Source organism: Stegostoma tigrinum, unplaced genomic scaffold (genome assembly GCF_030684315.1).
Source record: "Stegostoma tigrinum isolate sSteTig4 unplaced genomic scaffold, sSteTig4.hap1 scaffold_70, whole genome shotgun sequence".
In the NCBI taxonomy this organism is placed as follows: domain Eukaryota; kingdom Metazoa; phylum Chordata; class Chondrichthyes; order Orectolobiformes; family Stegostomatidae; genus Stegostoma; species Stegostoma tigrinum.
In genome coordinates, this window is record NW_026728643.1 from 975,388 (window position 1) to 995,260 (window position 19,873).

General features: G+C 43.7%; 1 protein-coding gene across 4 annotated transcripts; it reads right to left on the reverse strand.

Annotated features, from left to right (window-relative positions):
* Positions 1–646: 646 nt before the first annotated feature.
* On the reverse strand, positions 647–11,136 carry LOC132209175 (gastrula zinc finger protein XlCGF8.2DB-like). Of its 4 annotated transcripts, none has more exons than XM_059644323.1 (3): positions 10,902–11,136; positions 10,004–10,145; positions 647–6,419 (listed from the first exon to the last, which is right to left on the reverse strand). In XM_059644323.1, exon 3 carries the CDS (start codon positions 4,972–4,974, stop codon positions 4,150–4,152), a length of 825 nt encoding a protein of 274 aa, XP_059500306.1. In that variant the 5' UTR covers positions 4,975–6,419; positions 10,004–10,145; positions 10,902–11,136; the 3' UTR covers positions 647–4,149. The 4 variants fall into 4 exon arrangements, with proteins under 4 accessions (XP_059500306.1, XP_059500307.1, XP_059500308.1 ...); XM_059644324.1 differs by having other exon boundaries at positions 11,024–11,135; XM_059644325.1 differs by having other exon boundaries at positions 647–6,440; positions 10,902–11,135.
* Between the last annotated feature and the right edge of the window lie 8,737 nt (positions 11,137–19,873).

The window sequence follows — 19,873 nt, forward strand, 5'->3', positions numbered from 1 at the left end:
TGACAGCAATGCCTTTATGGCCCCATTAATTTGTATCCTTGAATCATCTGCCTTATTCATCTGACTCCAAGCATTAAATACCATTCACCCTTAAACTCCCTTATACCTTAAACTGGCCTGTGACAATGCCTTCCAGACTCTTGTCTCTCCTCTTTTTGGCCCTTATTATTATTTTGAACATTCTCTCTGGATTTCAGCCCACTGCTAAGTTATTTACAAGACCCTCAACAGTACTGGAAACGCACCCCCCACCCCCCACAAGGATGCAGGTCCCATTCTGGTTTAGGTGTAACCGCTGTGTGTAATTCTAGTCTTCCTGCTAAAGCAAGGGTGTTGTAAAACTTGAAAAGGTTCAGAAAAGAATTGTAATGGTTATTATTGTAATAGTGTACCATTAGTACATTAAGTTTCAAGCATTATGGGATGACCCTGTTCCCAATTGCTCATATGAAGTGTACTGACTGTCATTCTGAGTGAAAAATAAAAACCACACGTTCCTCGCGCATGTTGGAGGTGAGGATGGAGGAGTTAGGGGAGATGGAGAGCCTTTCAAAATAAACTAGTCTGCTTTTGAGATGAAGACTCAATGCACAGTAGTTTTAATAAAAAGTTGACTTATATTGTTTTTTTTCTCCCAACTAGGTAACCAGACATGTGGTGTTTTCAAACATCATGAGAAACATGCCCAGATAACATGACGTGGATACAGATAATAGGAGCAACAACAAAAATTCCTACAGATTCTTGGGAACTCATTGGTGGTTATCCACAGTGGCTCAGCGGTTAGCACTGCTGGCTCACAATGCCAGGGACCCAGATTTGATTCCACCCTTGGGCAACTCAGTGTGTGGAGTTGGCATGTTCTCCCTGTGGCTGCGTGGGTTTCCTCTGGGTGTTCTGGTTTCCTCCCATGTGTTGGTTAGGTGGATTGGCCAAGCTAAATTGCCCAGAGTGTTCAGGGATGTGTAGATTAGGTGGGTTACCAGGACATGTGTCTGAGTGGCATGCTCTGAGGTTTTCTGTGAATTCTTGGGCCAAACAGCCTGTTTCCATACTGTAGGAATACTCTGAATTCTATGAAAACCAGTCCTAATGAACTAGGAAATCCCTTTTCACAGTGTGCAGGTGCATTGTCTTTACCCAGTGTGAATGTGTTGATATACAGCAATAAAACATCATCATTTTCAAAACCTACCCTACAGTTACATAATTGTTATTAAGATTAATGTAAAAGGACTAATAAATTAGACACCATTTATTTCAATGCCAGAGGCCTAACAACGCAGGCAGATGAACTCAGGGCAAGGTTGGAAATATGGAACTGGGTTGTCATTGCAATTACAGAGACAAGGCTCAGGGATGGACAGGGCTGCCAGCTTAATGTTCTAAGATATAGATCCTATAGAAAGGATAGAAAGTCAAAAGCGGGAGGGGAAGCAAAGCAAGAGAGGAGTGAAAAGTGGCATTTTTGAGCAAGGGTAACATTATGGCTTTACTTAGGCAGGATATATCTGAGAACACATCCAGGGAAGTTATTTGGGTGGAACTGAAAATAAGAAAGGGATGATCACCTTATTGGCCTCCCAATAGTCAGCAGGAATCTGACAAACAATTTTGAAAGAAGATCTCAGTTATCTGTAAGAATAACAGGGTGGTTATGGAATGGATTTTAACTTTCCAAACACAGACTGGGAATTCCATGGTGTAAAAGGTTTGAATGGAGAGGAATTTGCTGAGAGTGTGCAGGAAAATGTTCTGATTCAGTATGTGATGTACCGACTAGAGAAAGTGCAAAACTTGACCTGCTCTTGGCAAATAAAGCAGGACAGGTGACTAGGGTATCAGCATGGGAGGGCTTTGGGGCCAGTGACCATAATTCTATTAGTTTTAAAATAGTGATGGAAAAGTGTAGACTGGGTCTGAAAGTTAAAGTTCTATATTGGAGGAAGGCCAATTTTAATGGTATTACACAAGAGCTTTCAAAAGTTGATTGGGGCAGATATTTGCAGGTAAAACGGAAAGGTTCAGAAGTGGGAAGCCTTCAAAAATTAAGATAACGAGAGCTCAGGGACAGTATATTCCTGTTTGGGTGAAGGACAAGGCTGGTGGGTGTAGGGAATTCTGGATGACTAGAGAAATCAAGGTTTTGGTCAAGAAAAAGGAAGGACATGTCAGGTATAGACAGCAGAGATTGTCATTATACTCTTATAAGGATTCACTCAATGTTATACTTAAGAGGGAAATTAGGACGGCAAAAAGGGGACATGAGGTAGCTTAGGCAAATAGCATTAAAAGGAAAATCCAGAAGGATTCTACAAATAGATTAAGAACAAAAGTATAACTAGGGAGAATAGGGCCCCTTAAAAAGCAGCAATGCCGCCTATGTGTGGATTTGCAAGAATTGGGGAATATAATAAAACAAGTACTATGCAAGTATATCACTATTTACTACAGAAAAGGATATGGAAGATACAGACTGTGGGGAAATAAATAGCAACATCTTGAAAATTAGCCACATTTCAGAGATAGTGATGCTGAACGGCTTAAAACGCATAAAAGTGGACAAATTCCTGGGACCTGATCAGGTGTATCCAAGAACTTGGAGGGAAGCTGGGCAAATGATTGCTGGGCCCCTTGCTGAGATATTTGTATCATCGATAGCCACAGGTGAGGGACCAGAAGTTGGCTAATATTATTCAAGAAAGGTGGTAAGGAAAAGCTAGTGAACTATAGGCCAGTGAGCCTGATATTAGTGGTGGGCAAGTCGTTGGAGGGAATCCTGAGGGATAGTACTTGAAATATTTGGAAAGGAAAGGACTGATTAGGGATAGTCAACATGGCTGTGTGTGTAGGAAATCATGTCTCACTAACTTGATTTTTTTTGAAGAAGGAACAAAGAGGATTGATTAGGGCAAAGCAGTGGATGTGTTCGAGATGGATGTCACTAAGGCGTTTGACAAGGTTCCTCATGGTAGACTGATTAGCAAGGTCAGATCACATGGAATACAGAGAGAACCAGTCATTTGGATACAGATCTGACTTGAAGGTAGAAGACAGAGTGCTGGTGGAGGGTTGCTTTGTAGACTGGAGGTGTGTGACCAGTGGTGTGCCGCAAGGATCAGAGCTGGGTCCACTCATTTCTGTCATTTATAAAGATGATTTGGATGTGAATGTAGGAGTTATAGTTACTAAGTACCAATCCTTGCAGCATACTGCAGGCCAAAGGCCTTTCCAAATGGCCAGCTCTCCCTGGATTCCATGTGATCTCACCTTGTTAATCAGGCTACCATGCGGAATTTTACTTACTGAAATCCATATCAAAAACATCCACCAGTCTGCCATCAATATTCTTTGTAACTTCTTCAAAAAAAAACTCAATCAAGTTAGTAAGACATAATTTCCTACGGACAAAGCCATGTTGACAATCCCCATTCAGTCCACGCTTTCCAAATACAAGTAAATCCTATCCCTCAGAATTGCCGCCAATAACTTACCCACAACCGATGTCAGGCTCACCAAAAGTTTATTGTTCCCTGGTTTTAGGTTACCACCTTTCTTAAACAATGGCACCACATTAGGCAACCTCCAGTCTAACAGCTCACCGATGACTGTCAATGGTGCAAATATCTGAGCAAGGGGCCCAATCACAAGCCGAGCTTCCCGCAAAGTTCGAGAGTACACCTGAAGAGGTCCTGGGGATTTATCCACTGTTATGCTCTGCAAGGCATCCAGCACCATCTCCTCTATAATATGGAACTTTTCAAGATACACATTCATTTCTAAGTTTTCTAGCTTTCATATCCCTTTCCACAGTAAATACTGATGTAAAATACTTGTTTTGCACCTCACCCATCTTGCGCATTCCCATACATAGGCAGTCTTACTGTGCTTTTAAGGGGCATAATAGTGTCAAAATTGGCCTTAGACCCATTTAAAACTTTAACTTTTAGACCAAGTCTATCCTTCTCCGTAACTATTTTAAAACTAATACAACTATGATCATAGGCCCCAAAATATTTCTCCCACTGACCCCTCAGTCACCTGCCCTACCTTATTTCCCAAGAGAAGATCAAGTTTTGAGCAGGGACGAATGACACACAAAACAGCCTAAAGATCAAAGTTCATTCCTTGATTTAAGAGCAAAATCCTTCAAATGTGGTTGTGGTGAACTTGCTGGTGTGTTAACAGTTGGGATGATTCAGTGAATCCCTTTCCACACATAGAACAAGTGAATGGTCTGTCCCCAGAGTGAACTCGCTGGTGTCTCAGCAGGTTGGTTGAGTGAGCAAATCCCTTCCCATACTCGGAACACGTGAACGGTTTCTCTCCAGTGTGAATTCGCTGATGTATCAGCAGGTGAACTGTCTGAGTGAATGCTTTTCCACACTCCCAACAGGTGAATGGTCTCTCTCCAGTATGAAGTCGCTGATGTGTCAGCAGGTTGGATGAGTGAGTAAATCCTTTCCCACACGCAGAACAGGTGAATGATTTCTCTCCGGTGTGAACTTGCTGGTGTCTCAGCAGGTTGGTTGATGAAACGAATCCTTTCCCACAAATAGAGCAGGTGAACAGTCTATCCCCATTGTGAATTAGCTGATGTATCAACAGGCTCGATGACAAAGCAAATTCTTTCCCACATACAGAGCAAGTGAATGGACTCTCTCCTGTGTGAATTTGCTGGTGTTTCAGCAAGTGAGATGTCTGCGCAAATCCTTTCCCACACACAGAGCAGGCAAACGGTCTCTCCCCACTGTGAACTCGCTGGTGTTTCAGCAAGTTGTTTGACTGAGTGAATCCCAGCCGACAATCAGAGCAAATGAATGGTTTCTCCCCAGTGTGACTGCGTTGGTGCATTTCCAGCTGGGATGGGTAAATAAATCCCTTCCAACAATCCCCACATTTCCACAGTCTCTCCCCAGTGTGACTGCGCTGGTGTTTGGACATTTCAGATGAATCTTCACAGACTCCACGCATTTCCCCCTGGTGTGAACAGTGCTTCTTCCTTCAATGTTCAAAATCCTGAGATAATTAGGTTATGACAAACAGATTGAGTGTCAGATCTGGATGTGGTTTTGTTTGATTTCTCTGAATGCAATCCAAATTTCAAACTGAAAAAAATGTAAAGTAGAGAGAGAGAAACCAGAAGAACACACACAAAGATTGTGAAACTCAGAAATTAATCTGGTCAATTGTGGATCCAACACTGAGGGGCACTGCTGGATTGTCAGTAAAACTGAACTGATTCATTAAATGTCCTTCAGGGAAGTCAGCGTTTGCCCAAAACTACAAAAAGAGATAGAGTTTGGGCAGACATGCAGGACAGGCATTTTATACATCTGAAAATGAATTCAATTCCTGTTTTCTCCCCATACCCTCTGATCCTTCTGAAGGACTAAGATGCAGCAAAATACCCGAAATCTGAAATAAAAACAGAAAAAGATGGAGATACACAGCAGATCTGGCAGCATCTGAAATGGTGATAGATGCAGGAACCATTGCAATCTTGAAGAAGCGTTGAGATGATCATCCATTGCACCATAATATAGGTTACACACCGAGTGCCAGAAAATGGGCCTAGTTTAAACAGGTGCTTGATGGCCAGCACCGATACAATGGGGACAGTGTGTTCAACAATGTTACCGGAGTGTCTGACCCCATTTAGTTCCGTGTTTCTCTCCTATTCTCTTTTAGGAAACAGGCAGCAGCAAGTAGTGAAGAATGCAAATGATATTTTGCCCTTCATTGTGACAGGATTCGAGTAAAGGAAGAGGGATGTCTTTCTATAAGGGCCTTGGTGAGACCACACCTGGAGTAGTGTGCACCTTTGTTCTCCCTTCCAAAGGAGGGATGCCGTGGCTACTGAATGATTGTAAAGAAGGTTCACCAGACCAATTCCTGGGATCTCAGGGTTGATGTATGAAAAGAGATTTGATCTTGATTAATCCTTCTTTCTTTTAATCTTTCAGCCACTGACAACATCATGAACTAATTTCACATCCCATTTGCTGATTTGAGTCTTTTACTGCTAAAGCTATACTTTGGTTCCCATTCCCCTGTCATACGAGTTTAAATCCTCACCAGTGGAACGAGCAAAAGCATCAACAAGAATATCTGAGATAATGGGAACTGCAGATGTTGGAGAATCCAAGACAACAAAATGTGAGGCTGGATGAACACAGCAGGCCCAGCAGCATCTCAGGAGCACAAAAGCTGACGCTTCGGGCCTAGACCCTTCATCACCCTTGTGCATGTCCTACCTTACCCAGAAACAAACAAACAGTCTCAAAAGGTTTAGATTCCTGAGACATCAAGTTATATCTCCAGCCAAGCAGTCATCTCATCTGTCCTCTTATTCCCGCCTTTACTAGCACGTGCATTGTAGCAGCTCACACTGTTACGGGATTAGATCACGAAAGGTCCTGTGGGGGTATAAAAGAGTCCTGTTGAGAAGGAACATTAGGGAATTTACTTGGGTTTCTGTACACAGGCAGTTCAAAACACAAGCAGTTTAATAAGAGGCAGTTTTTAAAGACCTGGTTCAGCCACAATCACAAGTTTGTTACTTAATAAAAAGTAGAAGCAAAAGTCTGATCCTACAGCATTCTGAACTGTTCATGTAATTGTAATCAGAAATGCAAACAACCAATTAACGTGAAAGGGTTAGCTGAATTCCTTGAGTAAATGTTTGTCAGCAATAAAAGCAGCTCACTGCATCATTATGGAAGGCAAAGCAATAAATGGTGTTGAACACAACCTCGAAAAGACCAACAACATAGGAAGGGACAAAGGAAGGTTATAAAGAGAGAAGTCAGGGCTGCAGAGAGATAAAACAATTGAAATGTAGATACGGATAATTTGAATAAATTCTTACATCCAAAGATCAACGGAAGAGTGACAAATATAGATTACAAAATCCAAAGTGAAGATATGGTTAGTGCCCTAGTTATTTGAGAAATCTAAACAAATTTTGTTTAATGGCTTGGTAAAGATCTAAAGTGACTGAATTTGACCCTGGGTGGAATTGGAATAGATGCTGTTTATTAAAACAAGAAAGTAATAATGCAAAGTGCTTAGAGTAGAAAATGAATCTTCAATTTAAAAATCATTTGCAGCACGCAAATCGTTGGGGTTGTAAACTGCAGCAGCAAGTCAGAAACACTGTTTATTTGATCTTTTAAGCTGAAGTGAGAGAGGGATTTTCCACAATTTGTCAACTGTATTACAAAATTGTAGTTACTTTATATCAGAGTTGAGTTTAAAAGGCTTTAATCACAATTCCTAACAATCCACACTACAGTTAGTAGAGAATTTGGAAAAGTTCTTACTGGTAAGCTACTATTTTGTTTTTTTGGCAAAAAACATGGCGCAGCTGGCAAATGTCTGAGGAATCTAACTGTCAAAAGCAATGTAAGGTTCCCAAAGACAGATAAAGTAGTTTTCTAGCTAACCTCAGGGGATTATAGGAGGGTTTAGGACTGAACATCGTCCACGATTGTTTGCTTACTGGATTGGATCTCTTGATTTGGGGTGTGTGGCTAACAATGACAACAATATTGCACGTAAATAACATCTAGCGAAAGGAATAAAAATATGACGATCAGTCAGGGAAAGTTTGAGTGTCATTGCCCACTCTTCAAATCTGAGCTGTATTTAAGAGTGGAATTAGGCCTCACGTGAAAGCCAGGTTTGGAGTGGACTCTGGCCTCTCCCACACATGCGGTAACAGAGCTCTGAATAAAGGTCGCTTGTACAACTGAACACAACACAAAACTCCTCCCTACAACAAAGTGGCACTGGGTGTAAGCTTGACAATACTACATTTGAGATCTCGTACTTTAGTGTATCTCTTATCTTCCTATCTTCAGCTTTCAGGTCCTCCTATGTCACTGGTACAATCGGATGTTCACCCTCCCACTCCAGAATGTCCTGAAGCTGCTCCATGTCATCGCTGATCCTGGCACCAGGGAGGCAACATACCATCCTGGATTCATGTCTCTCTCTACCCCTTACTATTGAATCCCCTGTCTCTACAGTCATATTTATCGTTTCCCTCCCCTTCTATGCAGCGGAGTCACTCCGAGTGCCATGAACTTGACTGATGCTGCTTCCCGAGTGGCCACCCCACCACCACCAAACCCCCCCCCCCCCCCCCGCCCCGAGCAGTACCCAAAACAGTATATCTATTTGAGGAGGATGACCACGAGGGACTGCAGCACTTTCTTTCTGAGCCTTTTACTTGTCTGATGGTCACCCATTCCCTTGCTGTCTGTGTCATCATCACCTGCTGCGTGACCAATCTGTTGAGAATGCGACCACAACCTTCTCAGTGTCATGAATGCTCCAAACTGACTGCACCCACAGCTCCAGCTCTGAAAAGCAGTTAACCAGGAGCTGCAGATGGACACACTTCCTGCACAAATAGCCAACAGGAACACTGATAATATCCCGGAGTTTAATGCGGAAAAATGTGAGGTGGTTCACTTTGGAAGGAGTAACAGGAATACAGAGTACTGAGCTCATGGTAAGATTCTTGGTAGTGTGGATGAGCAAAGAAATCTCGGGGTCCATGTACATAGATCCCTGAAAGTTTCCACCCAGGTTGACAGGGTTGTTAAGAAGGCATACGGTGTGTGAGGTTTTATTGGTAGAGGGATTGAGTTTCAGAGCCAAGGAGTCATGTTGCAGCTGTACGCAACACTGGTGCGGCCACACTTGGAGTTCTGGTCGCCGCGTTATAGGAAGGATGTGGAAGCACTGGAAAGGGTGCACAGGAGATTTACCTGGATGTTCCCTGGTATTGAGGGAACATCTTATGAGGAAAGGTTGAGGGATTCGAGGCTGTTTTCATTAGAAGAAGGTTAAGAGGTGACCTAATAGAGACATACAAGATGATGAGGATTAGATAGGGTGGACACAGATCCTTTTTCCCTCGTAGGGAAATGGCTAGCACGAGGGGACATAGCTTTAAATTTAGGGGTGTTAGATATAGGACAGATGTCAGAGGTAGGTTCTTTACTCAGAGTAGTAAGGGAATGGAACGCTTTGCCTGCAACAGCAGTAGACACGCCAAGTTTAAGGGCATTTAAGTGCTCATTGGATAAACATATGGATGGTAATGGATTAGTGTGGGTTAGCTGGGCTTCAGTTTGGTTTCACAGATCGACACAACATCAAGGGTCTATGTTCTATTGTGCAAGAGGAGCACACCACAAATCTGAGGTTTTCTGTTGTGACTTTTCTCCAGATTCAGCAGGTTTCTGCCTGAAAGAGAATTTAATTAAGATAGGTCCTCCCCCTTCATTTCAAACATTACTATTATAAATTAAATGTCCCTAACTTTATTTAAGCTAATATATACTTTAAAAACTGTAAGAAAATTCTTTACAGTATCAATTATCAATTGGCTGTTTCGGTTAGGACTGAGAGACTTTCTGAACTGCCCAAACTGAGACTGAGCATCACACTCAATCTTTCAGCTTCACTTTCTTTCTGTTTCACCCAACTCCAAAGCACTCTCATTTAGCCAAGCAGCACTCACAGTGCAGCCTTTTCATTTTCATTGTCTGCTCACACCCACTGTGATCTCAGCCTACCATACTGTTTCAATTCAGCTCAATGGGAGCTCAGGGAACAGCATCTTCACGTTAAATGCAATAATTTATAACCCTCAGGGCTCAACACAGACTTCAGCAGTTTCAGGATCAATAGAGTTGTCAGGATCTGGAAGATTCCACCTGAAGGGGTACTGGAATTTGTGCCCATAAGGAATTTTAAAAGGAAGTTTGCAGATATTCAAAAATGAAGAATTTATAATTAAAATCATGAAGTGGGCAATTGGGACTAAATATGACAGTTCTTTCAAAGAGACGAGATGCTGTTTGGACAAATCTACCCCTCTCAGGCCAATATCTCCTTTCTCAGCTGCAGGGTATAGAACTGAACACTTATCCCAGGGCCGATCAACCCAAAATTTTAATTTTCTGCTTTCAAGTTACAAACTTACCGGAGTATTCTCCCACGGATAGAATGGTTAAACCTCTTCCCTTTCCCAGTTAAGTGTCAATGATACTCAGATCCTGATCACTCTGCTTAATGGAGAACATGCTTTGTTGATCCTGGTCTGCAAATTATTCTCAAATAATATCCTGTAAAACAAATCCACAAGATACAAATAACTGTCAGCCCTGGATAGAAATCCAGAAAGCACAGCAAGATTGTCTGGAAAAGGCAAACATTTCTCTTGGTTTCTGTTAGCTATGTATAAATCCTCCTCTTCAAATCACCCTGCTCCCCGACACAGAAAGATGCAGAGGTAAAATACACCCACCATGAGAGGCTGAGGAAGTCAGATATTAATAAATTTGACCAGGGAGCACAAGGGGACTCAGAGCACTATCAGTGATTTGATCCCAATCATACGAACACTGGACAAACGGATATGCTTTAATAGATCATAATATTTAAAGCAGGACTTCAGACAGTGAGAGTGCAACAGGTAACATGAAGTTCTAAGGAAGGGTTAGCGGATCCGAAACGTTATTTTTTTTCTTTCACAAATGCTACCAAAACCTACTAAGCTTTTCCAGCAACTTTGTTTTTGAACATAAAAGCTCTGAACGCGTTTTCGGCATTTCTCCTCCACTAAGTATCTAACGTGTAACTGCAGCAATTATACTGCCTGAAGCCAGCGTCAAAAGTCCTTCCCAGGAAATACACGCCGTGTCTCACAGTCTGGGAAAGAAGTCCAGAAAAACAATAACAAACATTTCTCTTGTATAAATCCTCCCCTCCCAAGCAAGAAAGGCTGTGCTTGTGTTCCGCTGCAGGTTGCCACCTATAAATATGGCGATCCGGCATGAGTCCCGAAGATCATTGCCCCTAATAAAGATGGTGGCAATCACCTCTGCCTATCGCAGCCTCAGGTCCGCAGCAGTTTTTCCGTTTGCTGCAAAACACGGGGCCGGCATGTTAAAATTTGTTTTCTGACATGCATCAAACGCTATTAAATCCTCTCAGTCAATACCGAAACAATTTCGCTCTCGTTTTTTGCAGCTTTCCTTTCTATATCGTGTACTGCCCCTTCGGAAAGAAGATAACCTTCGGTCGCAGAATATTGCGCACCCGGACAAAGACGATCACGTGACTTTCACACTGACAAACATCTCACTCGCTCTGATTGGTTGGAGGGTAGGCCGTTTCCATTGGGTCCTCCAGCCCCGCCCCGTGCTCCGATTGAACCAAAGCTGACATCGCTCACAGAGAGACAGCAATAGCTGCAGGTGCTGGAGTCATAGATGACACAGTGTGGAGCTGGAGGAACACAGCGAGCCAGGCACCATCAGAGGAGCAGGAAAGTTGATGGTTCAGGACCCTTCTTCAGAAATGGGGCGGAGGGGGGGAATGGGAGCTGAGACATAAACAGAGTGGGGGCTGGGGAAGGTAGGTGGGAAGGTGATAGGTGAGTGCAGGTAGTCAGTGGTGAAGATTTTTCCTGCTGTTCATTAGCTCTGTGAGTGATGGTGAGGGTTCATCCCGAGATGGGTAAAAAAAGGGCCATTCCTGATTCTCCTAATGTACGGCAAAACAACAGCTTGTATTTTATGGAAACTTTTACTCTGTCATTCTCCTCGATGTTTTGGCCGTTTTGGAGTCATGCATAGAGCAGGGTCAGGAATGGATGTTGTAAGTTCCAGGGTTTAGATCTTTCATTAAGGTCAGGGAAGGTGGTAAAAGAGGGGGAGGTGTGGCTTTGTTAGCCAAGGACAGTACAACGGTGGCTGAAAGAACTTTTGATGAGGACTTGTCTACTGAGGTGGGATGGGGTGAGGTCAGAAACAGGAGAGGAGAGGCCACACTGCTGGGAGTTTTTTATAGGCCCCCACAAAGTTCCAGGGATGTGGAGGAGAGGATCGGCAAAACTATTCTGGGCAGGAGTGAAAAGAACAGGGTGGTCATTATGGGAGACATTAACTTCCCTAACATTGAATGGAAATGCTATAACTTTAGTATGTCGGATGCATCAGTTTTTGTTCAATGTGTGCAGGAGGGTTTCCTGACTCAGTATGTCGAAGGGCTGACAAGAGGGGAGGCCCCACTGGATCTGGTACTTGGTAATGAACCAGACCAGGTGTTTGATTTTAGTGGTAGGTGAGCACTTTGGAGAGAGTGACGATAATTTGGTTATGTTTACTTTAGCAATGGAAAGGGTTAGGAAAATGCCACAGGGCAAGAGTTATAGATGGGGGAAGGGCAATTATAATGCAATTAGGCAAGAGTTAGGAGGCATAGAATGGGTTAGCAAAATGCAAGGGATGGGGACAATTCAAATGTGGAGCCAGTTTAAGGAACAGATATTGTGTGTCCTTGATAGGTATGTCCCTGTCAGGCAGAGAGGAAGCGATAAGGTAAGGGAACTGTGATTTATGAAAGAAATTGTATCTCTCGTTAAGCTGAAGAGGGAGGCATATGTGACTATGAGACAAGATAGTTCAGATGAGGCGATGGAGAGTTAGATTAGCTAGGAAGGATTTAAAGAGAGAGAGTTAAGAAGAGCAAGGAAGGAACATGAGAGAGAGTTGTGAGAGCATGGAATGCGTTGCCAGCAGCAGTTGTGGAAGCAAGGTCATTGGGGTCATTTAAGAGACTGCTGGACATGCATATGGTCACAGAAATTTGAGGGTGCACACATGAGGATCAATGGTCGGCACAACATTGTGGGCTGAAGGGCCTGTTCTGTGCTGTACTGTTCTATGTTCTATGTTCTATGAGTAGACACTGGTAGGTAAAATAAAGGAGAACCCTAAAGCATTCTATAGGTATGTGAGGAAGAAGGCGATGTCTCGGGTAGAAATAGGGCCTGTCAAAGACAGAAGTGGGAAGTTGTGTGTGGGCCCTGTGGAGATTGGAGAGGTACTAAATGATTATTTCTCATCTGTTTTCACTGAGGAACAGGAGAATATTGTAGTGGAGATGACTGAGTTACGGGCTACTAGAATTGAAAGGATTAAGGTTCGTAAGGAGGAGGTGTGATCAATTCTAGAAGGTGTAAAGTAGATAGATTCCCTGGGCCAGATGGGATTTTTCCGGGGATTGTCTGGGAAGCCAGGGAGGAGGTGGCGGAGCCTTTGGCCTTGGTCTTTGAGCCCTCATTGTCTACAGGTTCAGTACCAGAGGTCTGGAGGATTGCAAATGTTGTGTCCTTGTTCAAGAAGGACAGTGGGGCTGACCCAGGTAATTATAGACCTGTGAGCCTTACATCTGTTGTAGGAAAAAATTTGGGAAGGATGATAAGAGATAGGATTTATAGTCATCTAGCAAGCAACAATTTGATTGGAGATAATCAGCATGGATTCGTCAAGGGCAGGTTGTGTCTCTCAAACCTCATTGAGTTTTTAGAGAAGGTGACCAAGCATGTGGTTGAGGAAAGGGCAGTTGACGTGGTGTACATGGACTTCAGTAAAGCCTTTGATAAGGCTCCACATGGTAGGCTATTGAAGAGAATACAGACACACGGGATTGAGGGAGAATTAGCAGTTTGGATGAGAAACTGGCTTTCTGTAAGAAGGCAACGAGTGGTGGATGATGGAAAATATTCAACCTGGAGCCCATTTACTAGTGGTGTGCCTCAAGGATCTGTTTTGGGACCACTGCTGTTTGTCATGTTTACAAATGATTTGGACGCAGGCATAGGTGGATGAGTTCGTAAATTTGCAGATGACACTAAAGTCGGTGGAGTGGTGGACAGTGTGGAAGAATGTTGCAGGTTGCAGGGAGACTTGATTAAACTGCAGAATTGCGCTGGAAGGTGGCAAATGGAGTTTAATATGGATTAAATGTGAGGTGATTCACTTTGGGAGGAATAATAGGAAGGCAGAATACTGGGTCAATGGAAAGATTCTTGGTCGTGTGGATGTGCAGAGGGATCTTGGTGCCCATGTACGTAGATCCCTGAAAGTTGCCACCCAGGTTGATACTGCTGTTAAGAAGGCTTACGGTGTGTTAGGTTTTATTGGTAGAGGGATTGAGTTCCAGAGCCATGATGTCATTGCTGCAACTGTAGAAAATGCTCGTGTGGCCTCATTTCGAATATTGCGTGCAATTCTGTTCGCCCCATTACAGGAAAGATGTGGAAGCTTTGGAAAAGGTGGAGAGGAGATTTACCAGGATGTTGCCTAGTCTGGAGCGTAGGCCCTATGAAGAAAGGCTGAGGGACTTGGGTCTGTTCTCAATGGAGAGAAGGAGGCTAAGAGGGGATTTAATAGAGGCTTACAAGATGTTCAGAGGATTAGATAGGGTGGACAGTGTGAGCCTTTTTCCGAGGATGATGACTTCAGCTTGTACAAGGCGACATAGCTACAAATTGAGGGGTGATAGATTTAAGACAGATGTCAGAGGCAGGTTCTTTATTCAGTGGTAAGGACGTGGAACACCCTGCCTGCCAGTGTAGTTAACTCAGCCACATAAGGGGCATTTAAACAGTCCTTGGATAAGCATATGGATAATGATGGGATAGTGTAGGGCAAGGTGCTGAGATTAGTTCACAGGTCGGTGCAAAATCTGGGTCTGTTCTGTGCTGTATTGTTCTACGTTCTATGTTCAAGGTGCTTCACAGATGAGCAAAACATCGATTTAAGATATCAATTTTACGATGTATCATAAAGAATGAGAGAGAGAGAGGTTTAGGGAGGAAATTCCATAGTTTGGGTTGTCAGCAGCTCCAACCCTGGAGTGTTGTAAGTGGCGTGGGTCAGATAAGCGTCTGGAAACGGGAATTGCAGGAGTGGATAAACACATATGGCCTTAAGGATGGCAAAGATTTCAGAGACCATCATTAGAGAGTAAGGTTGTCTCATGGAGCTTAAGGCATGACCTGCACTCAATCCATTACAAGTCATGACCACAGAGGTACAGAAGATTTCTGATGCCTTAATCAGGCTGATCAATATTTGTATCGATGGGCTTGCAAAATGTCAGTCATCACCTCTACCTCAGAGTCATGGTATTGTTGGGATGCTGCTACAGAAGAGGAGACAGGGAGCAAGGAATGTCACACAAAACTCTCTCCTCTTCTCACTATTTTCACTGCAAAACCAAGGGAGCACTTCACATACCACTTATATCTCCTGTCACAACACTTTGCCCCACAAGAGCTGTGTCTGCCCCTGCACAAGTAGAAGTGGGAGTCTTTTCCAGGACCATGTGGTGCTCTGAAACTCTGGGTGAAGACCAAAAGCATCTGAGCAGTGAGAGCAAAGATTTGAGAAGACTGTCTGCACCTTTGCTGAAACTTACAGGAGCACCAGGCCAAACTAATAGGCAGCATGCGGAATACAAACTGGAATTGATTAAGTGTGCGTCTGTACAAATTTGGACAGGCCGGGGGTGTGGGACACTTGACAAAATTTTCAGTTTCCTTTTTGAATAGTCACCTGAAATGCCTGTTTGGAACCACTTCTAACCCTTATCCATGCTCAGATCTGGAGGGCCAGGTCACTCTTGCTCTGGTTTCATCCTGCAATTTTATGAAGTCAGCAACAAGATGAGTTTTAACATTGACTTTGAAGATTATTAAAAGCTATCATCGATTGCCATTAGAATGTTTTGATTTTGATTTATGTTGTCTTGTGTACCGAAGTACAGTGAAGTGTTTTTGAGAGCGGCACAGGCAGATCATAGCAAACAATGATTTACAGATCAAAGTGTGCTTAGACAGAGCAAGGCATGCAAGGTTATGTCTGCACAGGAGGTGTGCAAAGCAAGATCAACACTATTTGGAGTTAGAGTCCATTCATCAGTCTAATAATGGCAGAGAAGAAGCTGTTCTTGAACCCCTTGATGGGTGTGTTCGATCTTCTGCCGAATGGAAGAAGTTGGATGAGAGCATTACCGAGATGGGACGGGTCATTGATGATGTTGGCAGCCTTTCTGCAGCAAAGAGAAGTCTAAATGAAGTCCATGGATAGGAGGCTGTTACCATTGTGGCTTCCTCTACATTGGGGAAACCAAGCGGAGGCTTGGGGACTGTTTTGCAGAACACCTCAGTTCGGTTCACACTAAACAACTGCACCTCCCAGTCACGCACCATTTTAACTCCTCCTCCCATTCCTCAGACAACATAACCATCCTGGGCCTCCTGCAGTGCCACAATGATGCCACCCGAAGGTTGCAGGAACAACAACTCATATTCTGCTTGGGAAGCCTGCAGCCCAAAACGTATCAATGTGGACTTCACAAGCTTCAAAATCTCCCCTCCGCCTACTGCATCCCAAAACCATCCCAGCTCGTCCCTGCCTCCCTAACCTGTCCTTCCTCCCACCTATCCCCTCCTCCCACCTCAAGTCCCACCGCCATCTCCTTCCTACCAACCTCATCCTGCCCCCTTGACCTGTCCGTCCTCCCTGGACTGACCTATCTCCTCCCTATCTCCCCACCTACACTCACTTTTACAGGCTCCATCCCTGCCTCTTTGACCTGTCAGCTCTCCACCTATCATCTCCTCTATCCATCTTCAATCCGCCTCCCCCTCTCTCCCTATTTATTTCAGAACTCCCTTTCCCTCCCCCATTTCTGAAGAAGGGTCTAGGCCCGAAATGTCAGCTTTCCTGCTCCTATGATGCTGCTTGGCCTGCTGTGTTCATCCAGCTCTACACCTTGTATTCTCTGGATAAGAGTTTGGCTTCTGTGATGATCTGTGCTGTGCACACAACTTTCTGCAGTTTCTTATGCCCTTGGGCTGAACAGTTGTTGCACCAGGCCATGATGCACCCGATAGGATGCTTTGTATGGTGCATCTGTAAAGGTTGGTGAGGTCCTTATGGACATGCAGTACAGTAGATAAACAAAACATAAAAAATAAAAGTTCAAAAATATGCCAAGTGAGACATGCTGGGATTTTAAGTCGGATTTGAAACTGTTTTGCGCAGGTAACAGTTGAGCAAAGCTCTGATGAAGGGTCTAGGCCCGAAACGTCAGCTTTTGTGCTCCTGAGATGCTGCTTGGCCTGCTGTGTTCATCCAGCCTCACATTTTGTTGTCTTGGATTCTCCAGCATCTGCAGTTCCCATTATCTCTGAGGAAAGCTCTTGCAGTTCTTTTGTCAGTGAATAGAGAAATGCTGGTGAAATAAAGGATTATATATGTAGCAGCCCTGAGTTAAGAGGAAAACAGAACAAGCATGAATATGCAGAAGATCACGAGGTTGACTAAGGTCAGTGTTGCTTATATGAACTGTGACTGGGCACAGTGGGGAGTTAATCAGATAAGAACAAGGATAAAGTAAGACCATAAGACATAGGAGTGGAAGTAAGGTCATTTGGCCCATCAAGTCCACTCCGCCATTTAAATCATGGCTGATGGACATTTCACCAGCACTTCCCTGCACTCTCCCCGTAGCCCTTGATTCCTTTTGAGATCAAAAATTTGTCGATCTCTGCCTTGAAAGCATCCAACGTCCCGGCCTCCACTGCACTCTGCAGCACCCACCACCCTCTGGCTGAAGAAATGTCGTGTCATTTCAGTTTTAAATTTACCCCCTCTAATTTTAAGGCTGTGCCCACGGGTTCTATTCTCCCCGCCTAATGGACACAACTTCCTAGCGTCCACCCCTTCTAAACCATCATTATCTTGTAAGTTTCTATTAGATCTCCCCTCAACCTACTAAACTCTAATGAGTACAATCCCAGGATCCTCAGCCGTTCATTGTACATTAAACCTACCATTCCAGGGATCATCCGTGTGAATCTCCATTGGACACGCTCCAGGGCTAGTATGTCCTTCCTGAGGTGTGGGGCCCAAAATTGCACGTAGTATTCTAAATGGGGCCTAACTAGAGCCTTATAAATCCTAAGAAGCACATCACTGCTTTCATATTCCAACCCTCTTTTGATAAACGACAACTTTACATTCGCTATCTTAATTATGATCTCTACCTGCAAGTTAACCTTTAGAGAATCCTGGACCAACACTCCCAGATCCCTTTGCACTTCTGATTTGCGAATTTTCTCACCGTTTAGAAAATAGTCCATGCCTGTATTCTTTTTTCCAAAGTGCAAAACCTCACATTTACTCACATTGAATTTCATCAGCCATTTCCTGGACCACTCTCCTAAAATGTGTAAATCTTTCTGCACCTTCCCCACCTCCTCAGTACTGCCTGCCTGTCCACCTATCTTCGTATCATCAGCAAACTTTGCCAGAATGCCCCCAGTCCCTTCACCCAGTTCATTAATATATAAGATGAACAGTTGTGGCCCCAAAACTGAACCCTGCGGGACATCACTCGTCACAGGTTGCCATTCGAAAAAGAGCCTTTATCCCAACTCTCTGCCTTCTGTCAGACAGCCAATCCTCAATCCAAGCCAGTAGCTCACCTCGAACACCATGGCCCCTCACCTTGCTCAGCAGCCTCACGTGAGGCACTGTATCAAATGCCTTTTGGAAGTCTAGATAGATAAAATCTACTGGGCTTCCCTGGTTTAACATACTTGTTACCTCTTCAAAGAATTCTAACAGGTTTGTCAGGCACGACCTTCCTTTACTAAAACCATGCTAACTTGTTTTAATCCGACCCTGCACTTCCAGGAATTTAGAAATCTCATCCTTGACAATGGATTCTAGAATTTTACCAACTACTGAGGTTAGGCTAATCGGCCTATAATTTTCCATTTTTTGCCTTGATCCTTTCTTAAACGAGGGAGTTCCAATAGCAATTTTCCAATCATCTGGGACTTTCCTTGACTCCAGTGACTTTTGAAAGATCACAACCAAAGCCTCCGCTATTTCCTCAGCCACCTCCCTCAGAACTCTAGGATGTAGCCCATCAGGGCCAGGAGATTTATCAATTTTTAGACCCTTTAGCTTTTCTAGCATCTTTTGTAATGCCTACCATACTCAACTCTGCCCCCTGACTCTCCCTAATTGTTGGCATACCACTCATGTCTTCCACTGTGAAGACAGACGCAAAGTACTTATTAAGTTCTTCAGCTTTTTCCTTATCTCCCATCACTAGCATTCCAGCATCAATTTGGAGCGGCCCAATATCTACTTGTGCCTATCGTTTGTTTCTTATGTATTGAAAGAAGCTTTTACTGTCATTTCTAATATTACTAGCTAGCCTACCTTCATATTTGATCTTCTCCTTCCTTACTGCTCTCTTTGTTATCCTCTGTCTGTTTTTAGAGCCTTCCCAATCTTCTGATTTCCCAGTGCTCTTGACCACTTTTTCGGCTGTCTCATTTTCTTTGATATATGTCCTGACTTACTTTGTCAGCCATGGCTGTCTAATCCCACCCCGGATAATCTTTCTTTTCTTTGGGATAAACCTCTGTACTGTGTTGTCAATTACACCCAGAAACTCCTGCCATTGTTGGTCTGCTGTCTTCCCCACTCGGCTCTGCTTCCAGTCGATTTTTGTCAATTCCTCTCTCATGCCCCTGTAATTACCTTTATTTAACTGTAACACCATTACATCGATTTTGCCTTCTCTCTTTCAGACTGCAGACTGAACTCTACCATATTATGATCGCTGCCTCCTCAGTGTTCCTTTACTTTAAGGTCTTTTAAAAAGTCTGGCTCATTACACAGCACTAAGTCCAGAATAGCCTGCTCCCTTGTGGGCTCCATCACAAGCTGTTCCAAAAAGCTATCCTGCAAACACTGCATGAATTCGCTTTCTTTGGATCCACCGGCAACATTATTCACCCAATCCACCAGCATATTGAAGTCCCCCATGATCACCGTGACCTTGCCTTTCTGACATGCCCAATCTATTTCTCGGTGCATCTTGCGCCCCCTGGTCCTGATCACTGTTGGGAGATCTGTACATAACTCCCATTATGTTTTTTTTTGCCTTTGTGGTTCTTCAATTCCACCCACAC